Source organism: Prinia subflava, chromosome 9 (assembly GCF_021018805.1).
Source record: "Prinia subflava isolate CZ2003 ecotype Zambia chromosome 9, Cam_Psub_1.2, whole genome shotgun sequence".
NCBI classification, from domain to species: Eukaryota; Metazoa; Chordata; class Aves; order Passeriformes; family Cisticolidae; genus Prinia; species Prinia subflava.
The window spans coordinates 16,892,512-16,913,052 of NC_086255.1; the positions used below are offsets into that span (position 1 = coordinate 16,892,512).

Sequence of the window (20,541 nt, forward strand, 5' to 3'; positions counted from 1 at the left end):
GACCTGGGTGCTGCATTTCACTGGGGCTGTGGCAGACCTTGATCTGTACTGTTGCCCAGCTGAGGGGCTGCTTCAAAAGTAATCTTTTAAGATGAAAAGGAGGAAGCATCCGGCTTTTCTCAACACAGTGTCTCAAAAACGCTGTCTCTGCTATTGCTTTTCATTTGGTTTATGTTAACTTTAACATTGCAGACTGACCTAAATCTGCTTTCCAGTGAGCAGCACTACTCATGAGTCCCACCTTGTTCTGCTCTGATCACACTCCAGTGCCTAGGAAAGCTTGAACACTACATGTAACCTTTTTCCCAGTGAGGGAATGAACATGGGCTCTTGTTTATCCTAAGCCATTTTCATCACCCCTGAGAACACAGTATCTGGAGATCTTTACTTAACACTGAATTAGCTGTAGTCAGCCCGAGGGCTCAGTCCTCACTGAGATTGGCTCCCTGACCATGGGCAGAAAGACTTGTTCCATGTCCTTGGGCAGCTGGGCTATAAACTAAGTAGAATCCTCCTACATGAGGATCAGCCTGCTCAACCAATTAACTCACAATTGTCTTCAGAAGAACTTGAGTTTCATCATGGACTGATGAGCATTTAGAAGCACAGCAGATAAGAGGGATGTTTTCTTGGGAACACCATTGCAAATAGTATGATGCCTTCGACTACTGGGGGGGGAGAGGAGAGGAACAACAGGATGTTGGTGACAGGCACAGTAACTGTTGTGCTTTACATACAAAGTAAAGAACTTTGTTTGGGATAGTGGGAAAGGTAGTTTGATAATTTCTCAATGAAAAGCATTATAACTTGACTTCTCTGATATCTGTAAGTGACAATAACTATCATCAAACCGTAAATTGATCACTCAGAAGGATTTCTGCAAGGTCTCATCCCTTCTTCATGTCCCAAGGTGGGATCAACAGCCTCCATGAAATGTCTAATGCCTTTTTTTCAACCTGCTTTTCCTGATTTTCAAGAAAATTCAACTCCCTGTCTCCTCTATGGTGTCCCAGGTTGCAAGATACCTGCACAATTTCAGTCTCTTTTCTAGGTGGCGTTATGGAATGCTCTGCCTGCTCTCAGGCATGATGATGTTGCATTTAGCATAGAAAGCTTTGAAGACTTATAAAGTAGGTCTCATGTCCTCATACATTTTCTCTACAAGCAGTGAGTCAGTTAAAAGATTGACTTTCTGAAGGGTATTTGTCTCCAGGAATTTGTATTTGATGGAAGGAATGTCCTTGTCTGGAGGGCAATTGTTTTGTTTGGATCAAACTCCAGTTACATTTGTGAAACAGAAGGAAACAGGACAGCCTTCAGCAGTGGGCTCAGGAGATGAAAAAGGCCTGTTGTTTCTCTAGGAAGGGAAAGGTGCAGAAGTGATAACAGCTGTGGTTAATTTGTTTGGCTAATGAACCATTACTCAGAGTGAGACACTGGTCCTTTGGTCACACAGTGTCACCAATGAACTGTCCCAGTGCAACAGCTGCACTGTGCTGGCAGCATCCCAGACTTGGCCCACATTTCACTGAAAAGGAGAATGAGGGTGTCAGGCTGAAAGGAAACCCCTAAATGCACTGTGTTTCTTTTCACAGTGAAGCTAATGGCACTTTGTTTTGAGGAATGGTGACCTATAATGCTGTAACCTAATAACCACAGAGGTTACCCTTCAACTGAATGGTTTTGTGCAGTAACTACCTGTTTGAAACAAAACTGGTAGGTCATAATTACCTCAGGAAATTAATAGGATGAATAATTCTATAGCAGTGTCTTGAAAGCAGCTCTTTCCTGTAGTGATCAAAATGCTCTAAATGTACATGGGATGAAGATAATGGATTCTTTCTAACAATGTTTGGGTGCTATTCATTTTAGTGTTTAAACTCCAAAGAGGCTGTTCAGAGCCTTGACAAAGTTTAGATAATCTCAGCTCTGTGATAGCCAGAAGCTTACATGTGAAACAGCAGGAGGAGTGAGGTTTCTGCTGGGTTCAGGGTGTATCTTTGAAATAAATGGTCCCATGGAAATGCTGCCATTGCCAAAATGGTTGAGATTGAATCAGCAAGGATTTCTCTTTCTCAGAGTGGATCTTGAAGCCAAGTTTCCCAGCTTCCAGGTACATGCTTGAACCATGATACTGGTTACTAGTTTCTGTTGGGGTACCCTGTGTCCCTTGCTCTTCCTCGAGAAAACAGGGAGTATTCCTCTTTCAAACAAAGACAAACCATCTTCTTTTCAGGAGTGAGGTGGTCTTTTGTATTAACTCACTTTCTTGTTAAGTAATCTTGTTTACTTATAAATGATACAATACCACAACAGTTGGAATAAGGTTTTGATTACACTATGTCTTTAAATAACTGCCAGCCCAATAAACTGAGCAATAATATGAAGAATGGAAAACATGTAGAGATCACAGAACATATCCAGAGAAAGGAAATGCTTTCCTTACTGTCATAGTCTAGAGTAGAGAGTAGGATGGAAGCAAACTCTGTCTTCTGTTAGCAAAGTATTGTTATTGCAGAATTGAAAATGTATCAATTGAAAAAGTATTACAGATCCACAAGGTTGCCAGAAAGCATGAAGTGTACTATTAGGATGCAAAAGGCAATAGAGTGACATGAAGTGTGCAGGAGGAACCCTTTCCCCAACTCCAGAAGCAACAGAAGGGGTTTTTGCACCCAGTGAATCTAAGTGTTGTTGAACAAGTCAGGTAAGGCTTCTGTGTTAAGGATACTTCTGCATCAGGTCAATAATTTCATTGTACACGTGCAAAGGTGCATCCAATCCCCAGATGAAATCCAGGTGTGCCCATTCAGGAATCTTCTTGTGATAGATAAGCTTCTTAATTTTAGACAATAAAATGGCTGCATCCTTGGGATCTGCGAGCAGGTCTTGTCCCCCAGTCCATACTGCAGTCGGTACAGTCATCTCTTCTATGTTGTAGAGAGGAGGAATAGTCTGGAAAACAGTACAGGAATGAATGTCCAGGAGAGCACAGCAACTTCAAACAATCATCTGGGGCTTTCTTCTGTCACTACTCAAAGCAGAGGTGTCTAAACCAAAGAGGAAGTTCCTTTGCCTTTTCTTTCTGTGCTCACAGGGATTACTCTAATGATAGCACAGCCAAAATAAAAACACCTCCTGAGCTGACAAAGAGTTATTGTTGGGTCTTTGCCATTTCAAGTGGGAATCTTAGGGCAGGAGCATGAAACTAGACAGATGTCAGGATGCCTCTGGATAAACCCCCATCATGGTCCTTTGGAAGTACTAGTCAGTTCCAGAAGACATGGGCTAGAGAGAGAACACAACATGAGACAAGGATGAAAAGGAGCATGGAATGGCTGCTGTAGAAGGAGAGGGAAAGCAGCTTAGGACTCCTGTGTTTGGAAAAGAGATGTCAGAGCAAGGACAGGAGACAGGTTTATACAGCCACTAATGGTATGAAGAAAGAGCACTGGAGGTAATAACCCCAAACACAAAACCTAGAAGGCATCCTGTGACTTTCCAGGAGCAAGCAAATTCAAGGCAAACCAAGGGAAGCTGTGTTTCATGCACATCATCATTAAAACATGTAACTTGTAATGACAGGCTGCTGTGGAGACCTAAAGGGTGGGAGGGTCAAGGATGGGATTAGAGTCTTGAATGGAAAAGGTGTTCCTCAGGGTCTGCTTGAGGACAAAGTCCTTTTGTCTCTGGCTGCCAGAATCTAGGGGTGCCTGTTAGTTTTCCAGTTTTCCAATTCCTAATGTTATCATCTGTTTCAGTTACACTAGTAGGCAGGATGTTTATTGTTTTCTGTGTACTCCTCTTTTTCAAAATTAATTTTCTATTTTTTCTGCCCTTACTTCCTCTTATTCCTATTGATCATTTAATTGAAAAGTTTTTCTCTTCCTCTCTCTCTCTCTCTTTTAAAATGTATAAATTTATTATTGCCACTAGTGCTTGCATGCTTTCTCTGTTGACTTCCAAACTGAAAAGCAGTAATATTTTCATTTACTTATGTTCTGAAAATGTGTCTCCTATGACATCTTTGCTCTCTTCCTGTGTGTTTCTGTGCTGTCCAAGGTTACTTCACCAAAACATACCTGTTGGTATTTTTCCATGTTCTTCTTTGAACTGCCCCAGTCATAAGCTTGGAACTTCCCCGAGCGGGCCTCCTAAGAGGGTGAACAAGAGAAGGGTAGTTATAAAGTCATAATTTGGGAATTTAGTGTGTTCCTTCCCTGATGAGCCTCTGACTCCAGTCTAAAGCCCCAACAGAAGTTCTTCTAACAGCTATATATAAAGAGCCAATAGTAAATTAATTAAAAGTGTCAAACAGTAAAAAGGAGTCAAACGTTTTTGTCATAATGAAAGAAATTCACATCTTCTGCAGACAGACCCAAGGATGTCCTCACAGGCAATTTGTTCATGTTTGTAAAACTGCTGTTAACAACTGCTGTCAGCAAGTTCATCTCAGTGCTACTGCCTTGTCCTGTTCTTACTGTTGTGTTGCCAACACTCAGCCCTGTGAGTGGCTCCATCTTATGTTTTCTAATTTGAACACAAAAATTACCATTTTTAGTTCTTCTCCTTCTTGGCTTTTCCTACAGCATGGGTTGTTGCTACTCTGAGAGACACCCTCATGAGGATATTAGTATTGAAATTCCGTTAGCCCCTTTAGTTGTAATAACAGTAAGGGCAACAAAGGCTCAGGAGTATTACTTCTGCATGTTTGTGCTTGCAGTCTGTGGTTAGACACTGAATTACATCTGGGTGAACTTGCAGAACTCCCCCCACTCTGCTTTTGTAACCCTTTTTCTTTATAGGTCTAGGTCATGGTTACAAAAGCAACTTATTCTGACCTACTATCTAATGCAAACTCAGAGCCAAAACTATAATTTTATTTTGAGTAAGTGTCTGTGCAGATGTCACTCAAACATGTCTGCGTGTTTGCTTTGCTGAAAAGGGTACGAGCACTCCTGCAAGCTCTGTGTGCTGGCAGCTGCTTCCTGCTCTGCTCCAGAGCCTGTGGTGCTGCCAGGAAACCTGCCTGGCTGTAAAGCCTCCTCCAGGGAACTCCTTGGATCCTCAGAGTGTCAGCCCAAAGACTGAAAGGCAGCTCCATCAGCACTGCTGCTGGAGAGGGACTGTGGCAGTACCTTGTAGGTACGGGATATGAACATTCTACTAAATAAAGTATTTATTATTTATTGTTCTATTGCTGTCCAGACACTCATAGCCTTGAAAGTGGGAGAAGAAACTACAAGGGTTTTAGCAGTAAAATGTGACAATTTATGCAACAGCCTAAATCCTGCTCATTTCTTGACACCACATTGGAAACATGACTAAGTTCTTAAGGTGAACTCCCTACAGAACTGTGGACATCATTTATAAAAGGTACTGGATACACAATAAGAAGAGTGATGTGTACACCTGCACACACAGCTTCCAGCCTACACATTTTTACTCAAATGCAGCACTTAATTGTTGGCTTCAAATGTGCCTGTATCACATAGGCCATTTCAATCCTGATGGCAAAAGAAGGAAAAATGAAAAACAGTGTTCTGAACTGAGGTTTCAGTTGCAATCCACAAGTTTCATGTGTCTCCAAGAAGTTGGCAATGGCTTCACTGCTGGTTATCTCTGTACCTCTCCATTCAGCTAGAGGTGAGTACCTGTTTTCTCTGTCAGGGGTTTACTCATACCTGGCTCCAGTGGATTATGTTCTGCACGGAAGTTCCAGCAGAGGTTTGGGCAATATACACGTTGATTCGGTTCTGGAAGAGAATATTCAGTGAGCATTCTCTCATTCCCTTCTTTGCAGATGTACATCAAAACACATGCTACAGCAGTGTCATGTATCAATAAAACCAACAGAAATTGGAGTGGCATGATTGGAGACTCCCTCAGATTTACTTCACATGTGGCAGTGTGTCAGATTAAGAGTAGCACTGAAAGAGCAATCCCTAACCAGAACATTTTCCAAGATGACTGAGAATCTAAAAGAATCTACAGGTGAGAAGGAATGAATAGAAAGCCAGAAATTAGGACCCCAATCTGTGTGGTGTCTTTCAGAATTCTGTATCAGATTCTGTGTGAGAGAGGATCACACAGAACAGCAAAGGGAAATGCAATTTTCTGATGAATATTTGGAATAAAACACACCCTAGCACTGCAGGAGTTTCTTAACAAGCTGCTGTGTGATCCCTCCTCTGTGAACACTTTCTGAGGCATTTTCTGTAAAATGCTGGAGCAAAATTTTGACTCCCAGGTGATCTGACCTGCAGCTGGATATAGCATGAGGTGCCCAGGTGTGTCCTAATACTCTCCTACACTGATGGCCCAAGGCTTGGAGAACGAGGACAACGAGGAATATGTGTGTTCCTTTCTGTGTTGCAAAGAGAAAACATGAAGCAGGTAGGCTTTTTATTTCTTCTTTTTCAGTGTGCCAGCATGTGAAAATATCCCTGATGAGACCAGTAGCCACAGTGTGGACCATGATATGGTGCTTTGGGTGAGGTCTGTCAGAAGGCAGAGTGCAGAGTTCTGGGGGGCTCTGAGCAGCTCTCAGCTGTAGAACTGGTGCCAAATGCTGAGGGAGATCAGTGGTTCCCTGCTAGAGATGGGGCAATCAGCAGATACTGCTGTCCAGTAGTGGGGACTGCTCCCTGCAATGTGATACTAATCGAAATTCAGGATTCACACTAGAGGATTGAAGGTGAATTTGGGGAGCACAAGCTTAAACTCCCAGTAGAGCTGGTAAAAGTTATACATACCACATCAATGTTTTTCAGGTTACAGCCACCCAGATTGAAGAAGACACTTCTGCAAAGCCTGGCAAAAGGTCGGTGGCTGCAGACAGGGGCTATTATCCTTGTTAGACACTCAGTATGGGGAAGGAATTCTTTGTTTCCAAGCATACCCTGTGAAATACAAAGATAACATTGATTTAGCAATGTAAACACTACTCCAGCAATTTAAGTGGTTCCTACTAATCTTTTCTCCATTTCTCAGATGATGTTACCACAAACAAGCGAGAAATTACTTGGTTTGCCATTGCAACAGACTGCTTGGGCATTACTCCATCTGGGTTACATCACTTTTAATGAAGAGATATGATAAATGTTAACTTCAATTCACAGTTTAAGCTTTTATATCTCTTGTGGCTTTGCCTGGAGGAATCTTGGAAACCTTTAAGGATATGCATTTTGTACCTCTCTGGGTGACCTGTCCTCATGCTGCTGTGCTGCTGTCTCAGACTGAAAGCTCTTCTCACTGCCCTGTCTGAACTTTTGAAGGCCTCACCACAAGGTAAAATGGCCCACAACCAAGTGAGTCAAATTCACAAAGCCCTGTACTTTCTATTTATCCAGTCTAACAGCTGAACAAACAAGGGTATGGTTAAACGGTGGAAACCAAGATATTACACACCCTGAGCATTTTCTCAGGAAGGTAGAGGAGTTTTGTTGCTGGGCTTTTAGCATACTTAATAGCAGTGACAGGTGCCAATGCAAAGTAGAGTTTGATCTTCTGAGCCAGCTCTGGCATTGTTGAAAATGCAATGAAAGCTGAAAAAAAAAAAAAGAGTAGTTAAACCCCCATAATTTTTACATTAGACTGTTTTCAAAATTAATATATGATATTCTGCACTTTAAATTTATAAGCAACCTTGTTATTTGTTCAGTGACTATGATCCAGCCTAGATTTATATGAAATACCTCTTCTCAATAAGTTACCAGCTTGTAGGATTTTTCCCCATTCTGAGAAATTTCTTTCTATATCTTGCAGCTTTCTTTCAAACTTAATTAAACATGGATGTACACTTCTGTTTTACATTCATGTATTTCTTATTCTATTGGGAGGAAAAGTTGTTTTCTTCCGGTCAATCCAATTTTTTATTTTCTTTTTCCTGTGTGCATCTGGTCCAAACTGGCCAACTTCTCTCATCTTTCAGTTTTGTTTATTTTGGTGAACTGACCAGCTGTTGCTGGGCACACCCTTGCATCTTGGATAGAAACACTTTGCAAGGCCCATACACAACAATTTCCAGTGAAATTCTTAGTTGACACATTTCCAGCAGCAGTGCATTTGATCCATTATGCTTCATTATTTTTCTAATAAATGCCTACAAGTTGAAAATTGCTTATACTAACACAGTATTTCACAACTACAAAGAGTTAGTGAAAACTTCAGGTACATTTAGTAACTCAGAATCTTAAATCACATTTTACTCCTGTTTTGTGGAAGAATTCCTCTCTTGTATGTGACTTACCAATAGTAGTACCTTGTGAATAGCCAATATAGTACAACTTTTCCTGTCCTGTTTTCTCCAAAATAAAATTTATTGCTGCTGGAAGATCAAACTTTGCCATCTCATCAAAACTGCAGGGAAGAGATTGAAAGAAAAGCATGCATAAATTAAAAAACAGACTTTAAATTGAAATCACATTTTTGTTAATAGCTTGTCGGCACAGAAACAATCTGACTGATTTAGTGAACCGTTCACTTGTTCTAAGTTCTTTGTTTTTCTGGCATTGGATATGGAAGATACTACTCAAGAATTTTTGGATTATTGTATTACATAGGCCGGTGTTTCTAAGCAGCTGCCAAAACTGGCTCCTGGGCTGAGGAACGGCTTGGAGATGGCCTGTGCAGGTTCCTGTGAGTTGTTCTGCTGCTATGCCTCTAGAAGAACCTGTTCAAGCAGTAATTCAAGTAGTCTCCATTACTATTACAGTTCACATGCTTTTATAGGGGCACCTCAGCAAAAGCAAATGTAAAGAATGCTCATTAGAAGTAGCATATGTAAATCCCTGATTTAGCCAGCTGAAATAAATATGTAAGGATGGGCAATGGACATCCCCTGCAGTGGTTCTGTCTACCTGAAAGCCCAGAATTCATCTTGATCAGTGGAATACTTTTGATGTTTTCTTGACCAGCGATTCCCTCTGCTATTTCCCATCCAAACGTCAAATCCAGCATCAGCTAGCAGGAAGCCCAAGCTGTTGTTGGGCAGGTTTGTGACCCAGTTGCTGGCATCTCCCAACAATCCATGCTGGAGAAACACAGCAGGTCTTGGAGCTGAAAAATAAAGCAAAACCAAAACAGTTATAATTGTTTTTTTCTTTTCATTTCCTGGTAGTTCAGAGACATTATTGTCTCATATTCAATACTGGGATTTATTCCTGAATCAACAAATCATAAGAACAAATGCCCTCTTTCTGTAGAGACAACTTCTAAGCTTCTGAAAGAATTTATGGAAAGGTCTGCCTGGCACCAGAGCAAACTAACTTGGCACCCTCTGGTCATTATTTGTACAGCTCAGACACATCAGCTTGAGATTCTCAGCACTGATACAGAGATGAAGGTGTGGGATTATTTTCAGAGGTTTCCTTTACCCAAAACATGAATCAGACACTGATACTAACCAGGTGTAAGCAAAAGCAAAACAAAATTAGAAGCTAAAAAGCTTTTGCAAAACAGGCTGATTAGGTAACCTTTATCTTATTTTTTTTTTTTAAGTTTTATTCATCAACTCTTACTAAGAAGCATATGCTTCATATTGGGGTGGATTTTTATTATGAAGAGGTGTGCTTCACATTAATTCCATAGATCTTGCAGGTTATTCAGGGCAGACAGAACTCTCCACTAAAATTTCATTCATGTATACAAGCTTTGGTGGATGTTTTAAAAATACAAGTTATCTCCTTTGAGAATATGCCCTATCTAGGCTGGTGTTGTGTCATATTAAATAGCTGTACCTGGACTTCCTTGATTGTGAGTACCATAAGGGATCCTGTTAATGGTAATGGTATACCCATCTTCTGTCATCACTTCATACTCCTCACTGGGGTACCCTTTGTAAGTAATGAGCTCATTCTAGGAGAGAAGGCACAAATCCATTTGCTTGCACAAGTCCATTTCATATAAGATAGTCACAATGAAGAAATGTTAGAAAGCAGGTACAGCTGGGGATTTAACCTACACGCTTTAAGCATCTGAATGTATGTAACCCTAAGGCAACAACAAATTTCCTTTTTTCTTTATATTATACCTAGGAGTTTACTACCCAGTTAAAATATATCACATAAAACCTGTATGACACTCCTGCCATGCAATCATCACAAGCCCTTGCATTCTGGTGATGTAAGAATCCCTGTAAGCTCACAGCAGGACTTTATGAGCTGAGATGAGGTGTGTGGCTGAGACAAGGAGCTGCCTGGGTGCAATGCTTCTGATTTGCTTCAATACAGCCTGGAACCAGCTTAGTTAAAATACCTTCAGAGAAATCCAGACAGCTTCACAACTATGCTTTGGTGAACAGTATAGATGCAGTGAGCACTGCTGAAAAGTTGGCTACATTATGAAAAAAAAGATCAGGCATTTGCATAGTTGCAAGAGAAATCCCTAGCACAGCCCATCTTAAGCTCTGAAGTAAATATTGCTTTTGACCTGTTAACATTCCATCTGTTCTGTTACAAAAGAGGATTGGTTTTTATAACTTGGACTCAGAATATTTTGCCATGCAGGATGGAACCCCCCAGGATTCTAACAAACAAGAAAAGACCTAAGCAAGCTTGCTTGGTAAGAGGTGTTTTTCTGAAAAGCTGGCCATTTCTGGTCTCTGCTGGTCACCACTGGTTGTTTATAGACTTCATTGCTGATGAAATGTTGACATTCCAGACAGCCATTCTTTCAGATAGGCAGGTAGTGCCAGAAATAACAAGCTGGTAACTGGTATTTAAAAGGAAATTAACTCTGGAGATTTACTATTTGCTTTTATTGCTATCAGAGAGAAGATGGACTGTTACACGTGGGAAGAGAAGAGAAGAGAAGAGAAGAGAAGAGAAGAGAAGAGAAGAGAAGAGAAGAGAAGAGAGAAGAGAAGAGAAGAGAAGAGAAGAGAAGAGAAGAGAAGAGAAGAGAAGAGAAGAGAAGAGAAGAGAAGATAAGAGAAGAGAAGAGAAGAGAAGAGAAGAGAAGAGAAGAGAAAAGAGAAGAGAAGAGAAGAAGAGAAGAGAAGAGAGAAGAGAAGCAGTAGTACATACATTGGCTAGAGAGGATAGGTTAAATAAAGGCAGGTTATCTATCCTTTTATTTCTAACTCTTAGAACCCCTCTGCTGTAAGCCATGCATAATATCCACCCTCAGGCCACTCCATCAACCAACTTACAATACTCATAAAGGCTTCAGGATCCACAACTCTCTTCATTCTTCTCAGTCGTTCTGAATAAGTAACTCCCTGAAACAAATATGTCACAGCAACAAACAGCCATATCTTCTCCCTGCAAAATCCAATATATTCATCTGTCAGTAGTTCTCCTCTACCCTTGCAATCCAGACAGGTTGTGTACTTTTCTGATGAGGAAAGTGCTGTCTAATAATGAACAGAGCCAGTCTGGTACTCCCTGCTTGTTAAGTAAATGGAATAAAGCTGACTGCAAACACATATCTGAGGGTGCTGGGCAGCAGCCTGGGTTCTCTGCTAAGCTTTGGACTAGGATGTTGCTCTTGATCGAGGCAAAAGTATCAATGAATCAAAGAAAAGGAGTAAAGCTTCTGGAGAAATGAGTTTCACTCATTTGTCTAAGAAGTAGGTCACTTGCATTGCCATACCATGCATTTGATCTGTAGGTGAATTTGGAAACATTTCTGGCCAACTCTGTGAAACAGAGTTATTGGGTAACTTGTAAGTAAATCAGTCATTGTCACAATGAAGCTTTCAAAGTGGAGATAACCAAGCTGTAGGATAGTTAGTTGGAGAAAGTAAAAACAATTGCAAATAAAAAATTTTAAATATTTATAATTTAATTAAAAACTTAGGAACCTAAATAAAGCAGTTCTTTATAGTTACAAAATTTATGCAAATCTGTCTAATGACAAAATTTATCCACTCCATGGGATGAGGGTGGATAAAGGAAAAGAACACTTTGCTAAATGTAATGCTAGGTAGAGACTGAGTGCAGGGACACCCTGTTTTGTTAAACAAAAAAGGAGTAATAAAAACCTGGGAGGTAGCTGTCCTGCTTAGATGGACACATGGCAGCTCCACTGTCTATGAAGACTGACATACTCTTGGCCCAAAGAAAATGCAGTGTTTGTATTAGCATCTTCTCTACACTATATAACCCCCCAGAGGCCACACCTAAACTTGTCCCAGTGATAGATCTTTCAGTCAGACTGATTCAGCCAAAAAATCTATTGCATTTATTGTTTTCTTAACCAGGAGGACTTTAAAACTATTTTCCCCCAAATAATATGCATAGTTTTTTTTTCTTCTTACAGAACAACAATTTATACAACCTCCTAGCACTACATTCTGGTACAATCTATGTTAGAAATAATAAGCTCCTTTTGTAGAAAAAAGGACATTTAGAAACCATTGTTTTACTGACTAGCACCCTTTCTTTTGGTTAAAATCCTCACTTTCTGATTCTCTCACTTGCTATCTCCCCATACCTCTTCAGCTATCCCAGAGTTACCTAAATTCAGGCTAGGTGAGCCAGGCCTGAATCTCTTTAGTCAAAAAGAGTCTTGCAAGAAATTGTCATACTTTCACCTACTACAAGCAAAACAACACAACCAGATACATTTATTCCCAAATAATAAAGCAACTCCTCAAGCTCAGGTTTCATACTATCTTTTGCAGCTCCCATGAAGCCTTCACCAGTTTTGTATCATAAATAAATCAAAGCATTACTGACCTTTTGCCCAAAGTCATGTGTTTGGCTGAGCAGCTGCGGCTGCAGAAGAATGAAAACTCAATTCCTGGCTGTTTGGAAGCAGTGCTGGCAGTGAAGGGATGGTCATGCACTGTTTTTCTCCCCAATCATGCAGCAACTTGACAATAAGCCTCTGTTTCTTTCCCACTACTCATTCCTTCTACTATCACTTCGGCTTTTCCCTGATGCAGCATCAGAGAGAGGTGACTCCTTTTATTCTCAAACCTCTTGCTTTTCAGCTCCTTAGCCACCACAGCTATAACAAGGCTCTTCTACTATCACAGATTGCTGGATTTTTAAGGAGAATACCAGCCTCTGTAGAGTGGCAGGGCAGGACCAGGAATTTTGAAAACAAATATATTCATAGATATACCTTATCATACCTAATGAAGTTATCAATAGACTTGCAACAGTTTTCTCTTTTACTAACAACCTACCAATTCCAGCTTCTTATGTTATCTGGAAAAGAAGGAAGGAACTCTGATACCTCTACAGATGTTACTGCACGTATTTTTCTTTTATTTTTTAATGCTTTTGTTGCTGTTCCATAATTCTACATTGTTGCTGGAGTGGTTTCAGGAGATTTTCCTCCGTTTATGTTTCACCTCCTAAATGGCCATAGAATTGAATGGATATTTTTATTCCTTCAAATTTTTATTCCTTCAAAAGTTCTCTCTGTCTCACAAATATTGTTCATCCTCATAGAATAGGTCAGTTTAAACACTGAGATGAACATTCACCAAGGTTTTGAGCAGGATTTGATATTTCTATTTATATTACAGCTTGCATGCTTTCTTCTTGCAGTATTGCCTGTGGTTAGGATCAGGAATATTCAATATATTCTCAGAAGTTATTTTCTTTAATATTTACAGATCAGAAAGAAATATGAAAGAAAACCTCAGGAGAAGACCTGTTCCTACAAGACTTGTTATGTGGCCTTCAAAGAGAAATAGAAACATCTGAGTTCAGTTTCTGGCAGCAAATTAGGAGAGGAAATGATTTTCAAAGATCTGGTTTAGAACATGGAGTGTTTTCAAATATTGATTCTACACACAGGATGGGATGGTTTTTTAATCTTCTCATTATTTCCTTTATATACTCCAAGTTCTTTCATCTTTCCTGTAAGAAAAGCAGCTTTCCACCTTTTTAAAGTCTCTGAGTCTTTTGAAGCTCGACAAGAATTCCATGAGTGAACTGTTTAAATGTCTACTTGCCTTGGAGTACCTCATGCTATTCCAAAGCATTAAGATGTGCTATTAACTCACTGTAAACAAAGCCAGCTTCATTCTTTAGTGCAAAACAATGCTCCAATAAGAAAAAACTCACTAAAGTATTGCATAAACATAGCATAATACCATAAATAGCAAATGACTGGATAGTCATTGCAGACAGTATGTGTTTGAAGTGAGTGTTTGAGATGGGTAAAGAGGATGAACTAGGGTGAGTGTTGGGCTGGTTCTTTTTAAAAACCAGACATGCACACTCTGTTGTAAACTCTCAGGATTCAGTGGAAGTTACTCACAGTATAAGCCGGTATGGAATTCACTGGAAATGCTTAAAGGTTGAGATGTTGCTGTCAGAGTTGTGGCTGCACCTTCACAAGTGTGGTCATGTGTAAATGAACTTTAAACTGGTCAGACTAGGTGCCCTTAGATAAATAAGTGCCTTTATATAAATTGTTCACTAACATGCTCAGTTTATGAAGCCTCAACTCTTTCCAGTGCTTTTTATGGCTAAAACTCCTATCAATGTAAGGAATATAATCCCCAGCATTTTCATGTTTTCTGTAAACTCTTTGCTCTTCCCATTCCCTCCTGCTGCAGGAATTGGACCTGGCTCTGGAAATAACTCAGGAATGGAAGATATTTTTATATGGCTGAATATAGTAGTTCATCATGGATCAAATATGTCCTTTTGGCTTCTTCATGCAGCTAGTGAAAGTAGTTATCAGAAATGTTTGGCTATTTTAAGTATGTTAAGGAGGGCCTTTAAGGGGAGACGTGCTTTATTGAGAGACAGACTTGTTTTTGTGGAAATTGCCATCCAGGAGTCTCCAAGGGAACACATAGCAGCAAAACCAGAAGGATCCCCTTGTGCACTCGTATGGCTTTGAAAACATTTCATGTTATGAGGGTGCAAACAGTTGCTTCCTGAGAGTGAGAAAAACACTGAGAACTAAGCCCAGGGTCTAATAGTGTGCTCTCCACTGAATCCCTGGGATAATACCTGGTTCCCAGCAACATGCAACAACTGCTCTCAGACATCCAGCCCATGCTGTTGCCTTGGCTGGAGTGCTGCTGGCCCCCAGCACAGGCACGTTTTGGGGGTGAAGGTGACCCTCCCTATTCAGCAACAGACTCTACACCTCCAAACAGCAAAGCAACTGCTCTCAGTGGAGTCCACACACACAGACAGAAGGGCTGAAGCATGAAGCACTAGTGAGAACAGGAGCTGCTTGGGGGAGAGATTCTTCTCAGCTCTGTCAGGCCTGCAAAAATATTTCTGGTGGTCATCATCAAGGGCAATGGACTGGCCTGGGGATTACCAGCAACTGGGCTGAGTGGCACAGTATTTGTAAGTTATGAGTGAGGTAGGTCTGCACTGGCACTTAGGTAATTATGAATCTTTCGTGTGACAAAGGTAAAGTAAGAAGTGTCAAAAGGAAGACTCATGAGGGACAGACAGGGCTGCATGCCTGGCTGTGCTGCTCACCCTGCTCATGCCTTGCCTGGAAATGTCCTAGGCAGCATTGCCCTGCTGCTCAAGTGCCAGTCACCTATAGAAGGGGAGCTTGCACATGAGAAGCTCAGCACCAGCCTGTCTGTTAGCTTATCCAAGGGAAATACAACTTGCGAAAAGAGCAATTATTTCGATGATACTTTCTGGCTGATGCTGAAGTTTGTGAAATGTATGTAAGCCAGGATTTCTTCACCTCTGAGGGTAGATGAAGATGAAGTCTGTGTTGCAATTTATGAGCTTCACATTGTTCAAATTGTTTTGCCTCACAATGTGAAGACTTTTTTTTTATCCTTCTGCTAATTTTGTAGTAATGTATTGAACAGTATCTTGTCACCTCCATAGTGACAAGCTATCAATTATATTGACTGTAATTAGAGAATAAAGGAATTTACACATCTGCCTACATGTGTGGAAAGCTGAAAATTACATGTGCTTTATTTGTCTTGCACTTGTTGCTGAATGGAAGTCTTGGGAGTGTGAGTTGAAATCTCTGGCAGAAGAGGTGGGACCAGTGCAAGCACTCAGTGTGCAGCAGTCTCCTGGTGAGCGTGGGCCTCTGAGCACTGCTAAGCACAGACTGAAGAAGCCCCTGGTCAGCTTCGTGCTGCCATCAGCAGGACCTACCCAGCTGTTTTAGGGGTCAAAGGGACTGTGGGCAGAGGGACTCCAGTTTTTCTTAATCCTAAGAGTTAAAGTAAGGTGTTTGCTCAGGGAAAGAGTGACAGTGCTTGGGAGGTTAGAGACAGCATCACAAAACCTCTGTCCTCCATTCAAACTGGGATTTTTTGCACATCTGTAATTGGGTTGAGTGGAGGCTGAGTTAGGAGCATCCCAGAGTGGACTGGCACCCTTGTCTCTCTTCTCATGAACACCTTTCTCCTTGGCTTCTTTCTGCTGGAAAATTCTCATCAAATATGAATTCCACTACTAATCTTCTCTGTCATGGTTTGTTCATTCTTTTCATGCATTAAAACCAACTTTCCCCTAACTTCTGCTATGACAGCAGGTTAGATAGTCATAGACCTCTTTCCAAATTGCAAAGCACTTATTTTTTCACTTGTACCTTTATACATAGTAGGCATTTCTTTTGAAACAGCAAAGGTTTTTTTGCCGACTCACAGATCTGATCCTTTTTCTTTAAAAAGTGAAGATACTGTTACCAATACAAACTAATGGTTTGCTCTGAGCATCAACATTAATTTTCCCATATGAAATAATCTTCTGTAAACAATGAAAAATTACATATTCAATAATTACAAAATTAAGATGATTACTTTACACTTGGGATGTAGAATATCGTTTTGATCTTTTGTAAGGAAAAAGGAACATGATCAAAGTATTTTAACCTTAGCTATAGAAATGCACTTTAAATAGCAAAGCTGCTTATCAAATATAGACTGTGTTTTCAATAGAAGCTTTCCCTTATAAAGACAAAATTTTCCTGCTGACCCCAAAGTGATACTTTCCAAACCAAATGAAGAACCTACATGTTCTCTTTTACTTATGTCAACAAAATGTTTCATACTCTTGCTACGTGAAGAAAGTTAACTTCTAAAATGTTAGTGCCAGCACACAGTTCCACAACATTGCACAGAGGACAAATGAAACTTGTGGACCTCTTTCAATCCACTGAATGTTGCAGCAGACACCAAAAGTTTTCATTAAACAGGGGAGTATTCTTTCATTAAGACAAACAATAGCAGACAAGGGCATAATTCTTACCATCCCAAAAGAAATGCATGTCTTTTTGATGATCAGGATGACCTCTCTGCTTTGGAAGCATTCTGTGAAGGGTCTTGAGGCAGCAAGATCCCCTTGCAGAGGAGTCTTGTGGCTGCTTCTCTGCCCTGGAGCAGATAGCAGTGGCCATCTGAAAAGCAGTCAGTTCCCAAAGTGTGTGTATGAGGACACTGTGTCCCTTTCTGCTAGTGGGCCTGTCAGTCTGGAGGGAAGAAGCTCCAGTATTAGAGGACAACAGGTCTGAAAAGCTGGTAACTTGTATTTTCCTTTTGAAAATGAACAGGACAACTAGTCAGGTCTTCACTGTCCAAAAAGCTGTGATGCAGTGATCCTCAGGGTGATTCTGGTCTGAGCTGGCAGCAGCCCTACACAGCAGCACACAGGGCTACCAGCTAAGGCCTGGCCCTGGCAGCATCACTTTTAGGGTCTGTATCCCTTGCACTGTGCCCTGTCCCTCAGCTGGCAGGGCTGGGCTGACATCTCCCTGCTGCAGTGGAGCCCAGCCAAGTCAGTCAGCACGGGTTGCATCCACAGTCTTGCTCAGGTCATCCTGACATGTTGAAATAAGTGTCTGCTGTCCATGTCTAACAACTGGCATATTGGGCCACTCATTGCTGTTACTGGATCTTCTCAAGTAATTCTGATCTCCAGGGCTTTTGTTTCCTTCCTGTGCTTCAGCTGGCACCTCCTATTAGGAGGATTTTGTGCACAAACTGTCCCTGCTACTTGTCTGAACAGCTTCTAAGATGCAATCTTGTTAATCTGAATGAATAGTCAAATAAATATATTCAAATTGTGGCTGAATTTCTTCCCTTTGTGCCCTAAGGGATGCCAGATTTTTCTCATGTAAATCATAAATCATGTCCTAATTACAAATTGTACTGAAAGACTTTGGAGAATGGATTACTGGAGATAAAAACACCACTTTTTTATTTTTTCCTTGAGAAAACGAAAATATCTGAAAGGAACATTTAAACAAAATTCTAACAGGCAGGTAAATCCTTGCGGTTAGCAATGCTGTAAAAAATTCAATTCAATCCTCTCAGAATTCTTTTTTGTTTAATAAATTGTTTCCTGAACACTAGATGAAGCCACCCTGTTTTCCTGTCAGTTTGTACCTTACAGTTGATTGCAGGCTTCAGTCAAATATTTAGGGTATCTCTCTTGCCCTTCTTCCTCTTCTGATTTCCTAATCATGTTGCAGTCTTTACTGGTCAGGACATTGCAACCCTTCTCTTCTAGTTTATCAACTTTTTGCTATCAAACAACAAAGCTTTAATTATTTTGTGGAGGACTATGCTGAAAACCAGGGAATATGCACACACACACAGCAATCTCTGAACATTGCTCCCTTAGGAAGGCAGCTGAACCATTCTCCCTTAAGCCTATGAAAAAATCACTGTATGCTTCTACACTCCTGCTGGATTGCTCATCTTCATGTTTTGAAAATGGATTGTGCTGTCTCAAAACTTGGGTTTTTTTAGACTAGTATAGTTTTCAAATAATTAAGCCATGCACAAATACTTTTAAAAAATGAGTTATTCTGATATTATGGACCCTCTGAAATCAAACTCACCCTTAAATTTATGGGCAATGTACAGTGCCAAATTTGTATGTGATTCATATACTGGATCCCTGCCTTTTTAGTTTCATAAGAAAGCATTTATTTCCACAGAAGGCATTGGATTGGAGGCACCCTGAAGTTAGTGCCACTGTTTTCTGCATGGCTGTGCATGGTTCACTTTTAACAAGAGAGGAACTGTAATTAGACCCAGTTCAGAGAAAATGGGGTCCACTCAAAAATAGAGTTCCCAGTCTCCAAGGATCTTGGCATGTATGTGGAAAGAAGAACCTGGCATGTTCAGCACCCTGAAGATTGTTCCAGTTTGTGCAGAAGTGAACCACATCTCCATACCAAGTTCTAGCAAGGGACTTTGAGGAGGGGCATTGGGATGATCTGTGGAAGGAGACAGCCTTGCCTTCCCCACTGCAGGATTGCTAAAATCAGCAGATATTCCAAATGATGCCTTTCCCACACGTGATGCCCTCTGCACGCGTGATGCTGCCGCTGGCGCCAGGGAGGGGGAACAGCACGAGGGGCAGGTCAGCTCTGGGATGGCCTCTGTGACCACTGGTCTGTAATTCTCACTTGGGACTGCAAAGAATTACAGCCTTGGACTTTGCTTATTAGAAAATTAAATCAAAGCCAGGGCTAGATAATTGCTTACAGCAAACTGACTTCTCTATGTGGTACACCAGACGTCAGCTACCAGTGGGTAAAATCATAAATACAGGGTGTATATGCACATAGGGTGTGCTCGTGCAATTCTCTGCTCACAATGGCTACTTTTTCTCTCACATGGCAATTCACCTCAGAGGGGATTTTGGGGAGCATGTTTTTTGCAGAATCACAGAATTTCAGGCACTAATTTCTCTGGGTTTTTTCCCTTTTTCTTTAATCCTTGGTCACTGTTACCTGTGGGACATTGGAGAAAGAGTGGAGAGTAGCAAAAGAAGGGTTTACTCAACACACCAGTAATCAGATCCTGGATCCATCAGCAAGTAACCAATGGGCTTTAGTGCCATTTCAGATACCCTTGAGAACCCTTGCCTGCCTCTGGGATTTGACTCAGACTTTGTATGTATTCATTTTGGCTGAACCAGTTTCTTGCTCGATCACGTCTGGACTGTGTTTTATCTTAATCTGCTAAAGATTGCTTTATTTACAAAACTGTAAGTAAATAATGAAGACTGGATTTTCAGGTAAACTTCACTTGGTTTATGCAAAGCAAGAGCCAGATTTTCAAGTGTAGAAGAAATTTTCCATTTGTGATGACTTAGGGGCACAAGTTGTTTAAAATCTTGAACATCAGTGGTCTGCAAAATTTACAATGTATGTAGCTGAACATTATAGGGGGGAAAAAGGATGAAAGAAGGGGTCATTTATGAGAGGAATTCTAAACCTTTTCCCTTTCCCCGTTGATGCAGACTAGACAGTTCTGTGCATTCAAAGCTGCAAAAAAAATCTCCACGATCAGCAGGTGCTCCCAGTTTTCAGGATTTTTCTCTATCACAGGCATCCTTTTGAATAGGATCTCAGTGTCTGATATCCTCATGTAACTCCAGGAGTAGCAATCTTTGTGAAAATGCCAACCAACCTTTCAATAAAATCTTAGTAAATTCATTAATGTATAACATCATTATAATTTAAATTGTGGTTTTTCATAACTGTGACAAGCCTGGGAATTATTAGAATGATTACATCTGGTTTGATATTATCCTTAGACTTAACAATAACTCAACAATATTGATATATATATTCTCACAGTTGTTTATCCAGTTCTTTGATGTTGTGCAGATT

The 20,541-nt window shown here is 40.6% G+C and overlaps 1 protein-coding gene across 1 annotated transcript; it reads right to left on the minus strand.

Annotated features, from left to right (window-relative positions):
- Positions 1–2,334: 2,334 nt before the first annotated feature.
- LOC134555110 (lipase member M-like) lies at positions 2,335–12,848 on the minus strand. The gene is made up of 10 exons (XM_063406464.1): positions 12,684–12,848; positions 11,153–11,264; positions 9,741–9,858; positions 8,862–9,060; positions 8,252–8,361; positions 7,411–7,547; positions 6,756–6,902; positions 5,685–5,756; positions 4,083–4,154; positions 2,335–2,955 (listed from the first exon to the last, which is right to left on the minus strand). Exons 1-10 carry the CDS (start codon positions 12,698–12,700, stop codon positions 2,722–2,724), a joined length of 1,218 nt encoding a protein of 405 aa, XP_063262534.1. The 5' UTR covers positions 12,701–12,848; the 3' UTR covers positions 2,335–2,721.
- Positions 12,849–20,541: the final 7,693 nt, after the last annotated feature.